This window comes from Nycticebus coucang, chromosome 20 (genome assembly GCF_027406575.1).
Source record: "Nycticebus coucang isolate mNycCou1 chromosome 20, mNycCou1.pri, whole genome shotgun sequence".
Classification (NCBI taxonomy): domain Eukaryota; kingdom Metazoa; phylum Chordata; class Mammalia; order Primates; family Lorisidae; genus Nycticebus; species Nycticebus coucang.
This window is the reverse complement of record NC_069799.1, coordinates 31,433,608-31,450,662: the sequence shown is the minus strand read 5'-3', so window position 1 is coordinate 31,450,662 and position 17,055 is coordinate 31,433,608. Positions and strand designations below refer to the sequence as shown.

Sequence of the window (17,055 nt, the reverse complement as noted above, 5' to 3'; positions counted from 1 at the left end):
TCTACACATGTACATGTGAAGTAACTTCCCTTCTGTTTTTATTTATTTACTTTATTTTATTTTATTTTTTTTTTTTTGGAGACAGAGTCTCACTATGTCTCCCTCAGTAGAGTGCAGTGGCATCCCAGCTCACAGCAACCTTCAACTCCTGGACTTAAGTGATTCTTTTGCCCCAGCATACCAAGTAGCTATGGCTTCAGGCACCTGCCACAATGCCTGGCTTTTTTTTTTGCAGTTTTTGGCGGGAGCCAGGTTTGAACCCACCATCTCCGGTATATGGGGCCAGCGCCCTACTCCTTTGAGCCACAGGCGCCACCCCCCAGCTTTTTTTCTGTTGTAGTTGTCATTGTTTAGCAGGCCCAGGCCAGGTTTGAGCCCACCAGCCCTGATGTATGTGGCTGGCGCCCTAACCACTGAGCTATGGGTGCCAAATCTCACATTTTATTTTATTTTTATTGTTGGGGATTCATTGAGGGTACAAGAAACCAGGTTACACTGATGGCATTCGTTAGGTAAAGTCCCTTTTACAATCCTGTCTTACCCCCAAAGGTGTGGCACACACCAAGGCCCCACCCCACTTCCTTCTTCCCTCTCTCTACTCTTCCTTTCCCCACCCCTTCATCCTTCTTTCTCTCTCTGCTCTCCCCTTCCCTACCCCCACTGTGTCCTTAATTGTCCTTAATTGTCCTCATATCAAAATTGAGTACATAGGATTCATGCTTCTCCATTCTTGTGATGCTTTACTAAGAATAATGTGTTCCAGTTCCATCCAAGTTAATACAAAGGATGTAAAGTCTCCATTTTTTTAATGGCTGCATAGTATTCTGTGGTGTACATATACCACAGCTTATTAATCCATTCCTGGGTTGGTGGGCATTTAGACTGTTTCCACATTTTGGCGATTGTAAATTGAGCTGCAATAAACAGTCTAGTGCAAGTGTCCTTATGATAAAAGGATTTTTTTCCTTCTGGGTAGATGCCCAGTAATGGAATTGTAGGATCAAATGGGAGGTCTAGCTTGAGTGCTTTGAGGTTTCTCCATACTTCCTTCCAAAAAGGTTATATTAGTTTGTAGTCCCACCAGCAGTGTAAAAATGTTCCCTTCTCTCCACATCCACGCCAGCATCTGCAGTTTTGAGATTTTGTGATGTGGGCCATTCTCACTGGGGTTCATATTTTCTTTCTTTCTTTCTTTTTTTTTTTTTTTTTTTGAGACAGAGCCTCAAGCTGTCACCCTGGGTAGACTGTCGTGGCATCACAGCTCACAGCAACCTCCAGCTCCTGGGCTCAAGCAATTCTCCTGCCTCTGCCTCCCAAGCTGAGACTACAGGCATCAGCCACAACGCCTGGCTATTTTATTATTATTTTTTTGGTTGCAGCCGTCATTGTTGTTTGGCAGCCCAGGCTGGATTCGAACCCACCAGGTCAGATATATGTGGCTGGCGCCTTAACCGCTTGAGCCACAGGAGCCGAGCCTCACATTTTATTTCTATTGGACAGGCTTCCTCAGAGCACTGCCTCCCTCTTCAAAGCTCAGGCTGCATCCCCAAAAGACCAGAGTCTAAGAAAATTAAAAAGAATCTCAAACGTCAAATTATTGTTAGCATGTTGTTCCCATTTATGGAAAACATATTAATTGTATATACGTGTATACACACACATATGTACATATTAGTAAGATTTACAAAAGGATATAATCTATATTCAGGGCTCAATACAAATGTCCTCCAGGAAAAACTGCCTCCCAGAGCAGGCACAAAGCCCAGTGTAAAAAGAACTACAGCCTTTCTTGGTAAAGGGAAAGTTATATTCAAGTCCCTTGACCTGGCGGCGCAGGTTGCTCAGTGGGTAGGGTGCGGACTACATACACCGAGGCTAGAGGGTTCGAACTCGGCCTTGGCCTATGCTAAGAATGACAAGTGCAACAACAACAAATAAATAAAAATTTAAAAAGTCCTTTGACCAGGAGGTGTGCCATATATCCCTACACTTTGTCCATCAGTTGAGAGATGACATACCACCTCCTGCATGAAGCCTACGTGATTGCCAATGCCCTCACCAGAGACTGGAAGGAATTTTACCCTCCTCTGAACCGGCACAGTCTTTGCTTGTAACTCCCAAGGGCATTCATCTGCCGAGTTACTAAGTTATTCCTGGGCATGTTTTTACCCAGACATCCTGATGCATATTGAAAATGCCTTGAAAGCAGAATCTAACTCTTACTTAGTAATACGTCCCGAAGCCTAGCACAAACTCAATACTCAGAGAATATTTTCATTCAGTCAGTCGATATTTGTTAAAGTGCTACTCTATAGTAAGCACAGTGGCCCTGGACTATCCAGATAAATAATATTACGGTCCTTGTCCTACAATAACTAAATAAGTAAATAAATGAATAAACTCCAGCCTAGAAACGGCCTTGTGGCTGCCTTCAACCGCTAGTCTGGGGATATCTCCAGTCACTCAAGGCCAGAGGGGTGGGGCCTAAAGCCCCCTCCAATCAGAGAAGACGCATTAAGAACTGTCTGGTCAGACGCACGTCAACGTAGAGGCGGATCCCAGGATCTGCAGTATTTGTCTCTTGTTCTGAGCGTCAAGCTGGACTCTTCTGTCTTTACTGTGGGAGAATCCAGGAGTCTTTGCAGTAACTTCTGTAAGTCTCTGACTTGCAGGTCCTGGGAGATCTGTAGGGAGGACTACAGAACACCCTGGAAGCTGAGAAATGGTCAGTATATGGGACCAACTGTCCTGAGAGGGAGTGTTGTCTGGCTGGAGACGAAAGTGGCTATGGTGGACCAGGGACTATGTTATGTTAGCTTTGGATCTTCTTTGCTTGTTTTTTGAGACAGAGTCTCACTATATCGCCCTCAGTAGAGTGCAGTGGCGTCACAGCTCACAGCAACTTCCACCTCTTGGGCTGGCTCGGTGCCCTTAGCATAGTGGTTATGGCACCAGGCAAGTGTAGCGTGGGTTGGGTGTTCGAACCCGGCCTGCGCCAGCTAAAACAACAATGACAACTGCAACCAAAAAATAGCTGGGTGGGTGCCTGTAGTCTCAGCTCCTTGGGAGGCTAAGGCAAGAAAATCACTTAAGCCCAATAGTTTGAGGTTGCTGTGAGCTGTGACCCCACGGAACTCTAGCCAGGGTGACCACTTGAGACTCTGTCTCACACACGCACACACACAAAAAAAAAACTCTTGGGCTTAAGTAATTTATAATAATATATTTGACTTGAATTTGTATTTTCTTACATAGGAATTCAGTGCTCTCAATCACTTGCAGGCTAATTCACTTTTATATATTTTAGTACTCTACAGGGAGACTTGTTCCCTTACCCCCATATTTTCCAAAAGTATGGCACTCTCATTCTAAATCTATCTCTCTTGTTTCCTCAGCCTGACTCTTCTAGATTTTTCAGTAAAATCCTAAGCTTTTTGTTCTTTTTTCATTTTTTTTAAAGGGCAACTTCCCATCAAACTGACTATCAATTTTTTTCTTTATTGCTCATTTCAAACAGGTGCAGTATTTTTGTTGCTTGCTATTTCTTTATGTGACAGTGGATAATTGTTTCCTAAATTTTGGGGTTTTATGAATTTCTGAACATGTCTTAGAAGAAGAAAGCAGACAATAGGCTCAGAGCCGGTAGCACAGTAGTTAAGGCGCCAGCCACAAGCACTGAGGGTGGCACCTCAGGCCAGCTAAAAACAGTGACAACTGCAGTAAGAAATAGCTGGGTGTTAAAGCACTCAAGCTAGACCTCCCATTTGATCCTGCAATCCCATTACTGGGCATCTACCCAGAAGGAAAGAAATCCTTTTATCATTAGGACACTTGTACTAGACTGTTTATTAAAGTTCAATTTACAATCGCCAAAATGTGGAAACAGCCTAAATGCCCACCAACCCAGAAATGGATTAACAAGCTGTGGTATATGTATACCATGGAATACTATTCATCCATTAAAAATAATGGAGACTTTACATCCTTCGTATTAACCTGGATGGAAGTGGAAGACATTATTCTTAGTAAAGCATCACAAGAATGGAGAAGCATGAATCCTATGTACTCAATTTTGATATGAGGACAATTAATGACAATTAAGGTTATGAGGGGGGGAAAGCAGAAAGAGGGAGGGAGGGAGGTGGGGCCTTGGTGTGTGTCACACTTTATGGGGGCAAGACATGATTGCAAGAGAGACTTCACCTAACAATTGCAATCAGTTGGGCGGTGCCTGTGGCTCAGTGAGTAGGGCGCCAGCCCCATATGCCGAGGGTGGCGGGTTCAAACCCAGCCCCGGCCAAACTGCAACCAAAAAATAAGCCGGGCGTTGTGGCGGGCGCCTGTAGTCCCAGCTGCTTGGGAGGCTGAGGCAAGAGAATCGCGTAAGCCCAAGAGTTAAGAGGTTGCTGTGAGCCGTGTGATGCCACGGCACTCTACCCGAGGGCGGTACAGTGAGACTCTGTCTCTACAAAAAAAAAAAAAAAAAAAAACAATTGCAATCAGTGTAACCTGGCTTATTGTACCCTCAATGAATCCCCAACAATAAAAAAAAAAAAAAGAAATAGCTGGGTGTTGTGGCAGGCGCCTGTAGTCCCAGCTACTTGGGAGGCTGAGGCAAGAGAATCGCTTAAGCCCAAGAGTTTTGAGGTTGCTGTAAGCTGTGACGCCATGGCACTCTACCAAAGGTGACATAGTGAGACACTGTCTCAACAAAAAATAAAATAAAATAAAAAATAGAGGGTGGCGCCTGTGGCTCAGTCAGTAAGGCGCCAGCCCCATATACCGAGGGTGGCGGGTTCAAACCCGGCCCGGCTGAACTGCAACCAAGAAATAGCCGGGCGTTGTGGCAGGCACCTGTAGTCCCAGCTGCTCGGGAGGCTGAGGCAAGAGAATCGCTTAAGCCCAGGAGTTGGAGGTTCCTGTGAGCTGTATGATGCCATGGCACTCTACCGAGGGCCATAAAGTGAAACTCTGTGTCTACCAAAAAAAAAAAAATAGAATTTCTGTCTTCCACAAAAGGTGTAAATCTTGCAGGAAGGCCTATAGCCAGCCAGGACTCGGGTAGAAGATTCTGATGCTTTCCAGGAACACTGGCCTTGAAGCATTTCAGGAGGGTGGGGAGGGGGTTGCTGTGACCATGCCATTTGGTCTGTAACCTGCTTTCTATCACTAGCTATTCTCCCAGGATGGCTGTACTCTTGTTGGAGTGGTGAGGAATTTCAGGAGTATGAGAAGTGGGTTGTTCTAATCATGCAGTTTGTTCTCTGGCCTGCTTTCTTTTGCTCCCTGTCTCTCAAATGGCTACTTTTGTCAGGTACTGAGGATTTCTTCCCCACGTGAAGAATGGGAGTAGAACCCCCCAGGGGTGTAAATGAATATCTTTCAGTTTGAGAGTACTCTTGATATACCCTTCATGTAACCCATTAATACTTTTTTTTTTTTTGTAGAGACAGAGTCTCACTTTATGGCCCTCAGTAGAGTGCCATGGCATCACATGGCTCACAGCAACCTCCAACTCCTGGGCTTAAGCGATTCTCTTGCCTCAGCCTCCCGAGTAGCTGGGACTACAGGCGCCCGCCACAATGCCCAGCTATTTTTTGGTTGCAGTTCAGCCGGGGCCGGGTTTGAACCCACCACCCTCGGTATATGGGGCCAGCGCCTTACTGACTGAGCCACAGGCGCCACCCCCATTAATACTTTTTTATGCAAGCCTCAGTTTTCATTTCTGGGACACATACTGTTCAGCCCATCAGATGCTGGTATTCAGGGGTAAATGCAACAATTTTTTCTGCCCTCTTGATTCTTAAATATTTCAAGGTGGGAAAGCTATTTCAAAGGATAAGAATTACCCATCACCACCAAGATGTTTTGAAAATCCGCAACACAGGGCTGGGTGGAGTGGCTCATGCCTGTAATTCTAGCACTCTGGGAGAATGAGGTGGGTGGATTGCCTGAGTGTCATGAGTTTGAGACCAACCTGAGTGAGAGTGAGACCCCATTTCTACTAAAAATGGAAAAGCTAGAGGGATTATGGCTTAGGTCTGTGGGCCCAGCTACTGGAGATGGTGAGGCAATAGGATCTCTGAAACCCAGGATTTGGAGATTCCTGTGAGATATGATGCCATGGCACTCTAACCAACATGACAGAGTGAGACTCTGTCTCAAAAAAAAAGAATATCTGGAACCCAATACACACTTCATGACTATTCAAAGCTATGGTGCAATTTTTTTAGCAGGGTGGCCACTTAGAAATTCTGTGAGCAGAATGAGGGAGAGAGGATGTCCCAATCTATATTCCAGTCACCATTGATATTCCCTGAATCTTTTTTTTTAATTTTTTTTTTTTGTAGAGACAGAGTTTCACTTTATTGCCCTCAGTAGAGTGCCGTGGCGTCACACAGCTCACAGAAACCTCCAACTCCTGGACTTAGGCGATTCTCCTGCCTCAGCCTCCCTAGTAGCTGGGACTACAGGCGCCCGCCACAACGCCCGGCTATTTTTTTGTTGCAGTTTGGCCAGGGCTGGGTTTGAACCCACCACCCTCGGTATATGGGGCCGGCGCCCTGCTCATTGAGCCACAGGCGCCGCCCATACTCCCTGAATCTTTTACCTTGAAAAGTTTTCTTTCAAGGTGGGCAGGGTGTAATCTTAGCACTGAGTTGGTTAGGTGGGTGGGTCAGTTGAGCTCAGGAGTTGGAGACCAGCCTAAGAGTGAGACACCATCTCTAAAAATAGCTGAGCCAGCTGGGCTCCTGTAGCTCAGTGGGTAGGGCACTGGCCATATGCATCCAAGGCTGGTGGGTGTGTTCAAACCTGGCCCAGGCATGCTAAATAAAACAAAATAAAATAAAAAAAAATATATCTGGGCATTGTGGTGGGTGTCTAGTCCCAGCTACTAGGGAGGCTAAGGCAAGAAAATCACTTGAGCCCAAGAGTTTGTGGTTGCTGTGAGCTATGATACTACAGCACTCTCCTGAGGGTGACAAAGTGAGACTCTGTCTCAATAATAAATAAAAATAGCCGGGCCTTGTAGTGGGTGCCTGTAGTCCCAGGTACTTGGGAGGTTGAGGCAAGAGGATCACTTGAACCCAAGAGTTTGAGTTTTATCACTACAGCACTCTACTGATGGTGACAAGATGCAACTGTCTGAAAATAAAAAAAAGAAACATTTTGTTTGTTTTTCTTTTTTTTTGAGACAGAGTCTCAGTATGTCACCCTAGGTAGAGTGCTATGGCTTCACAGCTCACAACAACTCAAACTCTTGGCCTCAAGCGATTCTATTGCCTCAGCCTCCCAAGTAGCTGGGACTAAAGGCACCCACCCCAGTGCCCGGCTATTTTTTGTTGTTGTTGTTGTAGTTGTCATTGTTGTTTGGCAGACCCGTGCTGGGTTCGAACCCACCAGTTCTGGTGTATGTGGCTGGCACCTTAGCTGCTTGAGCTATAGGCTCCAACATTTTGTTTATTTCAGCTTCAATTTTTCATTAACTGTAAAATGTAATTCATTGACAGAACTTAAAGAATAAGAAAATTTCCCTAAAGAGGCAAGACAGAAGTAGAGTTGAGAAAAGGGAATTAAGTATGTCATCATATATTCAATTCATAAAAAAGAAATTGGTTTTGTCTTTTTTCCCAGCGAGTTTGTAAGGTTCTGCAGTCTCCTATTGTTTGAGGATGATTTCAGATGGAAACTCAGAACTTACCTTTGTAATGATAACATGAAGAAGAAAGACAAAGTGTGAATTACTTTATGGCTACATAAAAATGACTACATTGAATACATTTCCATAAGAAAGTGTAGATCGGGCAGCGCCTGTGGCTCAGTGAGTAGGGCGCAGGCCCCATATGGCAAGGGTGGAGGGTTCAAACCGAGCCCTGGCCAAACTGCAACAAAAAAATAGACAGGCGTTGTGGCGGGCGCCTGTAGTCCCAGCTGCTCGGGAGGCTGAGGCAAGAGAATCGCGTAAGCCCAGGAGTTGGAGGTTGCTGTGAGCTGTGTGACGCCACGGCACTCTACCTGAGGGCAGTACAGTGAGACGCTGTCTCTACAAAAAAAAAAGAAAGTGTAGATCAACTTGGTACCTGTAGCTCAATGACTAGGGCTCCAGCCACATACACCAGAGCTGGTGGGTTTGAATCCAGCCAGGGCCTGCCAAACAACAATGACAACCACAACCAAAAAATAGCCGGGCATCATGGCAGGTGCCTGTAGTCCCAGCTACTTGGGAGGCTGAGGTAAAAGAATCACTTAATGCCCAAGACTTGAAGGTTGCTGTGAGCTGTGATGCCACAGCACTCTATCCAGGGTGACATAGTGAGACTCTGCCTCAAAAAAAACAGACAGAAATGTTAACTGCATTACAATTTTTTCTTTTTTTTGACAGAGTCTCAAGCTGTTGTCCTGGGTAGAGAGCTGTGGCCTCATAGTTCACAACCTCAAACTCTTGAGCTCAAGAGAGCCTCTTGCCTCAGTTTTTCTATTTTTAGTACAGACGGGGTGAGGGGGGGGTGTCTTACATTTTGTTCAGGCTGGTCTCAAACTTGTGAGCTCAAGCAATCTACCCACTTTGGCCTCCCAGAGTGCTAGGATTACAGGCGTGAGCCGCCTGGACCAGCCTACAATTTTCTTCTATTACATAAACATCAACACTAAGTTTGCAGTATGTTGCTGGTTATTTTTTTGTTTTGTTTTGTTTTTTGAGACAGTCTCACTATGTCGCCCTCAGTAGAGTGCTGTAGCATCATAGCTCACAGCAACCTCCAACTCTTGGGATCAAGCGGTTCTCTTGCCTCAGCCTCCTGGGTAGCTGGGATTACAGGCGCTGTGGGTCCCCTGGAGAAGAGCAAACAAGTTTAGAAAAAGATGGGAAGTGAGGGCAGAACAGAAGGTAGAGAAATAATCTGCTAGATCAGAAAATGTTTCACCTTGAAGTCAGCCTGTTCATAAGGAGGGTCATAAAAGAGGGATTAGAAGTTCAAGCCAGGGGCAGCACCTATGGTTCAAAGGGGTAGGGTGTCTGCCCTGTATGCTGGAGGTGGCGGGTTCAAATCCAGCACCAGCCAAAACCTGCAAAAAAAAAAAGTTCAAGTCAGAATTAGCCAAAGTTCAGGTGCCTAGGGAAAAGAGAGAAACTTAAGAGAAATTTGATATAAGAATTATTTTGTTCTGACTGCTGAAGACAGAACTATTCAGCTAATTGTTTACAAACAAAAAAACAGGAATTTTCAGAGGGTATACCTGGCGTTATCAGAGGTAAAATGAAGATTATTACCTAAATCATAAGAGGAAGGGTTGAGTTTTACAGTGAGTTTCTCTTGAGAGCACAGAGGAGGGAAATTTCTTTTTTTATTTTTATTTATTTATTTATTTTTTTGAGACAGAGTCTCACTATGTTGCCCTCGGTAGAGTACCCTGGTGTCACAACTCGCAGTAACCTCAAACTCTTGGGCTTGGGTGGTGCCTGTGGCTCAGAGGAGTAGGGCACCGGTCCCATATGCCAGAGGTGCTGGGTTCAAACCCAGCCCCGGCCAGAATCTGAAAAACAAAAACTCTTGGGCTTAAGCGATTCTCTTGCCTCAGCCTCCCAAGTAGCTGGGACTATAGGTGCCCACTACAATGCCCAGATAATTTTTGGTTGGAGTTGTCATTGTTTTTTGGCAGGCCCGGGCAGGGTTTGAACCTGCCAGCTCCAGTGCATGTGACTGGCGCCCTAGCCGCTGAGCTACTAGCACCGAGCCTTCTCTCCTTCTTTCTCATGTGTATATCTCATTTTACCAGATAAATAAGGTTCTTGCCTCTTTTTGTTTGTTTCTTCTTGTCTCTTTTTTAAATTCAGATTTTTCTCTCTCTAGAACCCAGGACTCATAGCTTTATAATATAAATAGTCCAGGAGATAGCAACCTTTATCAAAGTTTCGGTTGTGGTATAGGGCCTCCCTTTAGTGTGCACCTGGCTCCTTATTTGAAATCGATCTTCCATCGTGTAGACAAGTGAAGTTTCCCCATCTTTCTTTTTTTTGCACTTTTTGGCTGGGGCTGCGTTTGAACCCGCCACCTCTGGCATATGGGGCCCGTGCCCTACTCCTTTGAGCCACAGGCGCCACCCTCCCCGCTTTTTAATATAGTCAAGTATGAAACACAAATGACAATTCCAATTACAAAGTGAATTTAGGGTAAACTACATGTAACCAATGTTCCTGTCAAGTCTTCTAAGTCAGGACTAATTATAGTGACTTCTTTGATCTTTTATCTTTGTGATCTCTGAGATAAACATGACATTTTATTTCAATTGTGTAATAAGATAGTTCTTTTTCTGTATACCATTTGGGGATTATTCTGGAGTAAGACATAATTATTATTATTTTTTTTTTTTTGTGGTTTTTGGCCAGGGCTGTGTTTGAACCCGCCACCTCCGGCATATGGGACTGGTGCCCTACTCCTTGAGCCACAGGCGCCACCCAACATAATTATTTTTTTTAATCTTCATTTTTGTTTTCTTCTTTATTGTTGGGGATTCATCGAGGGTAGAAGAAACGAGGTTACACTGATTGCATTTGTTAAGAAAAGTCCCTCTTATAATTGTGTCTTGCCCCCAAAAGGTGTGTCACACATGGAGATCCTACCCTACTCCCTTCTTCCCTCTCTCTACTCTTCCTTTCCTCCACCCACCTCCCTACTTCTCCTCTCTCTGCTCTCCCCTTCCCCCACCCCAAACATGTACTAGGTCATTGATTGTCCTTATATCAAAATTGAATACATAGGATTCATGCTTCTCCATTCTTGTTATGCTTTACTAAGAATAATGTGTTCCCAAAATCTCAAAACTGCCCATGCTGGCGTGGATGTGGAGAAAAAGGAACACTTTTACACTGCTGGTGGGACTGCAAACTAATAGAACCTTTTTGGAAGGAAGTATGGAGAAACCTCAAAGAACTCAAGCTGGACCTCCCATTTCATCCTGCAATCCCATTACTGGGCATCTACCCAGAGGAAAAAAATCCTTTTATCATAAGGACACTTGCACTAGACTGTCGCAGCTCAATTTATAATCGCCAAAATGTGGAAACAGCCAAAATGCCCCCCAACCCAGGAATGGATTAACAAGCTGTGGTATATGTATACCATGGAATACTATTCAGCCATTAAAAGAAATGGAGACTTTACATCCTTTGTATTAACCCAGATGAAAGTGGAACACATTATTCTTAGTAAAGCATCACAAGAATGGAGCTGCATGAATGCTATGTATTCAATTTTGATATGAGGACAATTAATGATATACTGGGAGGTGGGGGAAGGGGAGAGAAAAGAGAGAGGAGAAGTGGGTGAAGGAAAGGAAGAGCAGAGAGGGGGAAGTAGGGGGTCTCGGTGTGTGATACACCTTTGGGGGTCAAGGCACAATTCTAAGAGGTACTATACCTGACAAATGTAATCAGTGTAACCTGGTTTCTTGTAACCTCAATGAATCCCCAACAATAAAAAAGAAAAAAAAGACAAGTCGGCTGCTAAGCAGGACAGGCAGGGCAGCAAAAACACCGGGCGGGCCAGGATGAGTCTGCTGCTAAGCAGGACAGTCAGCTGTGGCAAAAACACCTGGCGGGCCGGATAAATGTCTTCAGCGGGCCACATGTGGCCCGTGGGCTGTAGTTTGAGGACCCCTGCTTTAAAGAGTGCTTTTCATTTCAGCCTTAGCAGTCACAGCACACAATTGTACAGCAAAGTGCATGCTCTTCCAAATATACGAAGCCTCAGTGGACTGTGTGCCTATTTTAAATCTCTATCCTTGAGGAGTTGTACATGGTGTTCGTTTTTTTTTTGTAGAGACAGAGTCTCACTTTACTGCCCTTGGTAGAGTGCTGTGGTGTCACATGGCTCACAGCAACCTCCAGCTCTTGGGCTTATGTGATTCTCTTGCCTCAGCCTCCTGAGCAGCTGGGACTACAGGCGCCGGCCACAATGCCTGGCTATTTTTTTGTTGCAGTTTGGCCGGGGCTGGGTTTGAACCCACCACCCTCGGTATATGGGGCCGGTGCCCTACTCACTGAGCCACAGGTGCCGCCCTGTACATGGTGTTCTAAAAGTTGCCACTGTAGTCACCATAGATAGGAAAAATGGTTAATTATAGCTATGTGTTGTACATTTATTTGCAAAATGTTTATTAGAAAATTTCACAAAACATTTACAAAAATTCTCTATGACTCATACCTGTAATCCTAGCACTCTGGGAGGCCAAGATGGGTGGAATGCCTGAGCTCATTTGAGTCCAAGAGTTTGAGGTTGCTGTGAGCTATGACGTCATGGCAATATATTGAGGGCGACAAAGTGAGACTCTGTCTCAAAAAAAAAAAAATTCTCTATGGCTTGGCCACCTCTTTGTAAAATTTTGTAATGAGTATTTTGTAAAGATACGTTTAGCTATAATTTTCTGTTTTCCCTTTTTATGGTAACCATATGTGTGACTTCAGGGACAACCTCTAGATTTCTACAAAAATATCTTTATATGGCAGCAATCAGCCATTCTGTGTCCGTCTTTCAATTATCCTGATATCAGTAGACCTACAACTAACCCATAGACTGTGATGCTGGCAACTCAACCTGGATCACATATGTGCATCGAATACACTTCAGAATTTCCACTTTCTCATTTTTCCTTTTCCCTAATTCCCATGAATGTACACAGGGCACTGGCTGTATCCGCACTTGTCCAAGATCCAAATTTGCGGTTTGAAAAAAAAATTTTTTTTTATTGCTGAGGATTCATTGAGGGTACAGCAAACCAGGTTACACTGATTGCATTTGTTAGGTAAAGTCCCTCTTGCAATCATGTCTTGCCCCCAAAAGGTGTGGCACACACCAAGGCCCCACCCCATCGTCCCTCCTTCCCTCTCTCTGCTCTTCCTTTCCCCACCCCTCCCTCCTCCTTTTTCTCTCTGCTCTCTCCTTCCTCCACCCCCACCCCCACCATGACCTTAATTGCCATTAATTGTCCTCATATCAAAATTGAGCACATAGGATTCATGCTTCTCCATTCTTCCTTCTCTAGGCTCTAGAAACTTTAAATGATTAGTAGAAAATGCTGTGTTTCAAGATTGTGGTGGGTGGTCTTCCCTGGACAAAGAGGATTTGTGTTGTTAAAAAAGTGTTGGGCAGGCTCGACACCTATGGCTGAAGCAGCTGGGGCGCCAACCACATACACCTGAGCTGACGGGTTCAACTCCAGCCTGGGCCCCGCAAAGAACAATGACGGTTGCAACCAAAAAATAGCCAGGTGTTGTGGCAGGCGCCTGTAGTCCCAGCTATTTGAGAGGCAGAGGCAAGAGAATCACTTGAGCCCAGGAGTTAGTTGGAGGTTGCTGTGAGCTGTGATGCCACGGCACTCTACCCAGGGTGACAGCTTGAGGCTCTGTCTCAAAAAAAAAAATAAGTGTTGGCAAAAATAAATACATAAATAAGTAAGAGTGTTGAGCAGAAGGGACGCTCTGCTGTGTCTTCTCCAGCTGAATGTTGCTCTTCTAGGAGGAGTAACACCAGCAATACGTGAAATTCTTAAAGAAGCCATTTCATAGACCCACTTAAAATCTGCAAAATTAGTAAACCCAAGGTTTACTAATCACTCCTGAAAACCCAAACTCAAGATACAAGAGTTGGTCAAAGAAAATGCAGTTTATTCAAGAGCAATGTAAAGAGATGGCTGACTAATGTTCCTCAGCAGACCAAAAGGTGGTGAAAGTGGAAAGGAGCTTGGGAAACTTTGTGCAGGAGCTTTCTATGTATGGGTCACTGTGACTTGTTGCAATGAATTTTTGCTATCTGGCAGTCTGGCTGACATCAGCTAGACCACAGCAGAAATGGAGGTTAACTGCTCAGCATTTTTCCTTCATGGGGAGTTCTGCAGTCTTGCTTCTGGAGTTAATGGCTCAAAACTTATTCCTGGGTGGCGCCTGTGGCTCAGTTGGTAAGGCACCAGCCCCATATACCGAGGGTCACAGGGTCAAACCTGGCCCCAGCCAAATTGCAACAAAAAAATAGCGGGGCATTGTGGCGGGTGCCTGTAGTCCCAGCTAGTCAGGAGGCTGAGGCAAGAGAATTGCCTAAGTCTAGGAGTTGAAGGTTGCTGTGAGCTGGGTGATTCCATGGCACTCTACCAAGGGCCATAAACTGAGACTCTGTCTCTACCAAAAAAAAAAAAAAAACTTATTCCTAAAATTCTTTAGCAAGGACATAAATAGCCATTGTAAAAAAAAAAAAAAAAAAAGCAATCACTGGCTTCAAGATACAGAGTAGTTGCTGCTCTTGCAGGATCACACACTAGATGGGCCCAAGATACCAAATGCCTTGTGCGCCTATTAACGCCTGGGAAGCGATGCTTAGCTAAGTGGTTCTCAGCCCAGGCTTCCAGGTAGGATTCCATGGCCAGTTTGAAGAAATGCATCATCTGTGATTCCACCTTCCCACAGATTCTATTAGTCTGGGCTGTGTCATCCACATGGTTTCAATTAATTACTCCTATGTGATGCTACAGTTAGGCCAGGGTCAAGCATGAGAGTTTTAAAATGTGTTGAGCCTTTTCCCCAAGGGTGGTCATAGGGCCTGCCCTTCTTGTGGTTCCCATGTTATTGTTGCCATAGCAAAAATTTCCATCAGGGGAGGGAAATATGAAACTTACACTTTGGTTTTTGTTGTAGAACCTCCTTATTCTTGACTCCTGTGATAAAGAACAAGAAAGGGTAGATATTTTTCTGTGCTTCAAGGATTCTCTGCATGTTGATGAAGTGGTAGCAGGTGAAGGGGTTGTACTGATGCTTTTAAAGCCGTATTTTCAAGTTGCAAGTGGAATATATTTAGATATTCTCACCTGCAAGGAAATCAAGGGCAGGCTGGGAAAGAGAAAGAATGGTTGCTTCTTAGGTAAATGTGTGCCAAGACAATGGCTGTGACCACTTTTTCTCCTGCACTGTCATGTGTTTAGAAGTTGAAAATCTATACTTCACTACTTGTAGACGTTCCTGCCTAATGAGCTTGCTTGAAGTACTCTCTTTTGGGCTAGGCTAGGCGCCTGTATCTCAGCGGCTAGGGTGCCAGCCACATAGATCAAACCTGGTGTGTTCGAATCCAGCCGGGCCTGCCAAACAACAACTACAACCAAAAAAATAGCCAGGCATTGTGGCAGGCGCCTGTAGTCCCAGCTACTTGGGAAGCTGAGGCAAGAGAATCGCTTAAGCCCAAGAGTTTGAGGTTGCTTTGAGCTGTGATGGCCACAGCACTCTACACAGGGTGACAAAGTGAGACTCTGTCTCAAAAAAAAAAAGAGGCTCGGCACCTGTGGCTCAAGTGGCTAAGGCTCCAACCACATACACCTGAACTGGCGGGTTTGAATCCAGCCCAGCCTGCCAAACAATGACGGCTGCAACCAAAAAATAGCCAGGCGTTGGGAGGCGGAGGCAGGAGAATCTCTTAAGCCCAGGAGTTGGAGGTTGCCATGAGCTGTGATGCCATGGCATTCTACCCAGGCATCACAGGCTCTGTCTCAAAAAAAAAAAAGCAAGCTGGGTGGCGCCTGTGGCTCAGTGATTAGGGCGCCAGCCCCATATATTGAGGGTGGCACGTTTGAACCCGGCCCCAGCCAAACTGCAACAAAAAATAGGTGGGCATTGTGGCGGGAGCCTATAGTCCCAGCTACTGGGGAGGCTGAGGCAAGAGAATCGCCTAAGCCCAGGAATTGGAGGTTGCTGTGAGCTGTGACGCTACCGCACTCTACCGGGAACAATTAAATGAGACTGTCTCTAAAAAAAAAAAAAAAAAAATGAAGCTGCCCCTTCTTGGGGTTTATGATGGGCAGCAAGATGGCGTCTGCCAGCAGGGTCATCCAGGTAGTCAAGCCACATACTCCATTAATACGATTTTCTGACAGAATAGATGATCCTAAATCCAATGTATCGAAAGCTTTGAGATCGGCAGGGCTACCGTCTCATTATTCTGCAATTTCCCAGCATTCTAAGGGAAATAAATCACCAGATTTGCTGATGTATCAGGGTCCACCAGACACTGCAGAAATAAAAAACATTACTCAGAAAAACAGAAGGGGGCGGCACCTGTGGCTCAGTGAGTAGGGCGCCGGCCCCATATACCTAGGGTAGCGGGTTCAAACCCAGCGCCGGCCAAACTGCAACAACAAAAAAAATAGCCGGGCGTTGTGGCGGGCGCCTGTAGTCCCAGCTGCTCTGGAGGCTGAGGCAAGAGAATCGCGTAAGCCCAAGAGCTGGAGGTTGATGTGAGCCGTGTGACGCCACGGCACTCTACCCGAGGGCGGTACAGTGAGACTCTGTCTCTACCAAAAAAAAAAAAGAAAAACAGAAGGAAACTTGTGTCTCAAGAAGAAATTGAATATATTCAACATGGAGGTCCAGAGTAAATCACTATGGCTGCTGTTTGTCATCAGACAAAAGAATTACCTTTACAATAAATGACTTCTTAAATGATAAAGAAGAAATTGTATTTTGAACATCTTTAATAAATATTTTGTTAAAAAAATGACACTGAAAATTTAGATGGACACTCGTATCTCCTAATTTATGTATTTTGGTCAGCTTCTCCATGAGCTTATGTAAATGTTTATATACTTGATACTTATTAAAGTATACATCTGTTAAAAAAAAAAAAAGAAAGGAAGGAAGAAATACTCTCTTTTGCTCTGTTTTGTTTTTTTGTAGAGACAGAGTCTCACTTACCACCCTCGGTAGAGTGCCGTGGCACTCACAGCAACCACCAACTCCTGGGCTACAGGCACCTTCCACCTTTGGCATATAGGGCCGGCACCCTACACACTGAGCCACAGGTGCCGCCCCCTTTTGCTCTGTTTTTATACTAGTTAAGAGGCTCTGAGAAATCCTTCTCCCCTGCCTATATAACAGTCTTCTCTCCACTCTCTCTGTCCAGATTCCGTGTGCCCTGAAAAAAATTTTATCATACTTTTTTTATTATGTTTTAAAAAAAAAAATGTGCTGTAATTCTGCAAATGTTCCTTTGTGCCTATTTTAAATGTGAATATATGGATATG

General features: G+C 44.9%; 2 protein-coding genes across 3 annotated transcripts in view; both read left to right on the top strand.

Annotated features, from left to right (window-relative positions):
* Positions 1-17,055, top strand: part of LOC128572328 (zinc finger protein 92-like) — a 76,671-nt gene that overhangs the window by 41,397 nt on the left and 18,219 nt on the right. The window contains exon 1 of one of the 2 annotated variants that reach the window (XM_053572155.1): positions 2,678-2,725. The exons of the other annotated variant lie outside the window; for it this stretch is intronic. Within the exon in view, the coding sequence (XP_053428130.1) occupies positions 2,723-2,725 (3 nt within the window). The 5' untranslated portion in view covers positions 2,678-2,722. Of the gene's footprint in view, positions 1-2,677; positions 2,726-17,055 lie in introns of those variants that run through there. 2 annotated transcript variants of the gene reach the window in all.
* On the top strand, positions 15,827-16,410 carry LOC128572334 (alpha-ketoglutarate dehydrogenase component 4-like). Its single transcript, XM_053572161.1, has 2 exons — positions 15,827-16,092; positions 16,356-16,410. Exons 1-2 carry the CDS (start codon positions 15,827-15,829, stop codon positions 16,408-16,410), a joined length of 321 nt encoding a protein of 106 aa, XP_053428136.1.